The sequence below is a fragment of the Rhea americana genome, unplaced genomic scaffold, assembly GCF_003343005.1.
Source record: "Rhea americana isolate MKP2758 unplaced genomic scaffold, rheAme1 scaffold_538, whole genome shotgun sequence".
Classification (NCBI taxonomy): Eukaryota; Metazoa; Chordata; class Aves; order Rheiformes; family Rheidae; genus Rhea; species Rhea americana.
The window spans coordinates 141,275-144,022 of record NW_028186688.1 but is presented as its reverse complement, the minus strand read 5'-3'; the positions used below and the strand labels follow the sequence as shown (position 1 = coordinate 144,022).

Below are 2,748 nucleotides of genomic sequence, written 5' to 3'. Positions count from 1 at the left end.
CCAGGGGACGGGGACCAGTATGGATCAGGGGACGGGGCCAGCACGGGTCAGGGGACGGGGCCGGCACGGACCAGGGAATGGGGACCAGTATGGATCAGGGAATGGGGGCCAGTATGGATCAGGGGTCGGGGCCGGCACGGATCAGGGGACAGGGCTGGCACGGATCAGGGGATGGGGCTGGCACGGACCAGGGAATGGGGACCAGTATGGATCAGGGGACGGGGCCAGCACGGATCAGGGGATGGGGACCAGTATGGATCAGGGGACGGGGCCAGCACGGGTCAGAGGACAGGGCTGGCACAGACCAGGGGACGGTGCCAGCATGGACCAGGGGACGGGGCCAGCACGGGTCAGAGGACAGGGCTGGCACGGACCAGGGGACGGGGCCAGCACGGATCAGAGGATGGGGACCAGTATGGATCAGGGGACAGGGCCGGCACGGACCAGGGGATGGGGCCAGCACGGATCAGGGGATGGGGACCAGTATGGATCAGGGGACGGGGCCGGCACGGACCAGGGGATGGGGCCGGCACGGACCAGGGAATGGGGACCAGTATGGATCAGGGGATGGGGGCAGCACGGATCAGGGGACGGGGCCGGCATGGACCAGGGAATGGGGGCCAGTATGGATCAGGGGACGGGGCCAGCACGGGTCAGGGGATGGGGCCGGCATGGACCATGGGACGGGGCCAGCACGGATCAGGGGATGGGGCCGGCACAGATCAGGGGATGGAGACCAGTATGGATCAGGGGACGGGGCCAGCACGGGTCAGGGGACGGGGCCAGCACGGACCAGGGAATGGGAACCAGTATGGATCAGGGGATGGGGGCAGCACGGATCAGGGGACGGGGCCAGCACGGATCAGGGGACAGGGCTGGCACAGATCAGGGGATGGGGCCGGCACGGACCAGGGAATGGGGACCAGTATGGATCAGGGGATGGGGCCAGCACGGATCAGGGGACGGGGACCAGTATGGATCAGGGGACGGGGCCAGCACGGATCAGGGGATGGGGCCAGCATGGACCAGGGAATGGGGGCCAGTATGGATCAGGGGATGGGGCCAGCACGGATCAGGGGACGGGGCCGGCACGGATCAGGGGACGGGACCGGCACGGACCAGGGAATGGGGACCAGTATGGATCAGGGGACGGGACCGGCACGGACCAGGGAATGGGGACCAGTATGGATCAGGGGATGGGACCAGTATGGATCAGGGGACGGGACCGGCACGGATCAGGGGAACGGGGCCGGCATGGATCAGGGGATGGGCCCAGCACGGACCAGGGGACAAGGCTGGCACGGATCAGGGAATGGGGACCAGCACGGATCAGGGGACGGGGCCAGCACGGACCAGGGGATGGGGACCAGCATGGATCAGGGGACGAGACCAGCACAGACCAGGGGATGGGACCAGCATGGATCAGGGAACGGGGCCAGCATGGACCAGGGAACAGGGATCAGTGCAATCCAGGGGATGGGGATCTGTCTGGCTTAGGCAATTGGCACACCCCAGGGAACGGGACCTGGGTGTCCCAGGGTCGTTACCCATGCCCTGCGCCCCGGCATGCAGCTCGCCCCATCCTGCCTGCCCATGCTCTCTGCCCCGGCGCTCACCCTGCAGCGAGGCCATCTTGGCCCCCTGCTCCGATCCCTGGCGCTGCAGGAGCTCCAGCGCCTGCTCCAGGGCCGTGACRTCCCTCTGCAAGGTGTCCTGCGGGGGCACGGGGAGAGGAGGGAAGTGCCGCTGCCGGGGGCTGCGGTTCAGACCCCGAGGCGCCCTGGCCCTAGGGAAATGCCCGGCCGCCGCGGGGCAGCTGGGGCAGCAGCCGCCCGGGTGCCTACCAGCCGCGTCGTGCAGGTGTCCCACCGCCCGTGGGCCTCCTCCAGGGACTGCTTGACGCTGCCCAGCTCCGTCTGCAGCACCGCCACCTGCTCCATCGCCTGCTCCCACCTGGCCCGCTGCGTCTCCAGCCAGGCCAGGGTGCCGTTCGCCGCGCAGCCCTGGCACTGCGCCGGCTCCCGCTCCGCCGCCGGCAGGCAGAACGCCAGGGTGAGGGCTACCAGCAGGAGCGCTGCGGCCGTCCCGCCGGCGAGCACCACGTAACTCTTGCAGACTCGCATCCCTTCTGCAAGACCCATAGACTTGCCTGGGCAAAAAGCGTCTCCCGGACAGGAGCTCTGGGAGGTGCCTGAAACACTTGCAGAAGCAGTTGTTTCGTTTCCCCGATAATGGGACTTTCCAGGAAATCATGTGATTTGAGACAGTTCTGCTGCAAGGGGCTGCCTGTCCCGAGCGAGGACACAACCTGCCCTGGCCTTGGCCGCGGTGAGCGGGGCAGCGGGGCCCCACCGAGCCGGGGGGCTGCAGGCCGGCAGCGCGGTGAGCGGGGCCATGCGGGGGGCAGAGCATCCCCCAGGATCCGTACCCCAGCGATGGGGTACCCAGGAGATGGGGTAAGTCAAGTGTGTGGTACCCAAGGTACGGTGTATTGGGGTATGGGGCAACCGGCGTATCCAGACTGGGGGTACCCAGTCTGTGGGGTACCTGAGATACGGGATATGGGGTGTCTGGCATACAGGGGGTACCTTGGTTACGGGGTACCCCTGGTAGGGGGTATCCAGGGGTGTGGGGTAACCCACGGTATAGGGTACTTGGGTTATAGGGTACCAAAGTATGGGGTACGTGGGGTTATGGGGCACCTAGGGGATGGAGATAGTGGGGTATGGGATAGCTGGGGTGTGGGGT

At 67.5% G+C, this 2,748-nt stretch overlaps 1 protein-coding gene across 1 annotated transcript; it reads right to left on the bottom strand.

Annotated features, from left to right (window-relative positions):
- Window positions 1-1,279: 1,279 nt before the first annotated feature.
- Window positions 1,280-2,238, bottom strand: LOC146588148 (uncharacterized). The gene is made up of 2 exons (XM_085318468.1): window positions 1,845-2,238; window positions 1,280-1,713 (listed from the first exon to the last, which is right to left on the bottom strand). The coding sequence occupies exons 1-2, from the start codon at window positions 2,139-2,141 to the stop codon at window positions 1,423-1,425; spliced, it is 588 nt and encodes a 195-aa protein (XP_085174594.1). The 5' UTR covers window positions 2,142-2,238; the 3' UTR covers window positions 1,280-1,422.
- Window positions 2,239-2,748: the final 510 nt, after the last annotated feature.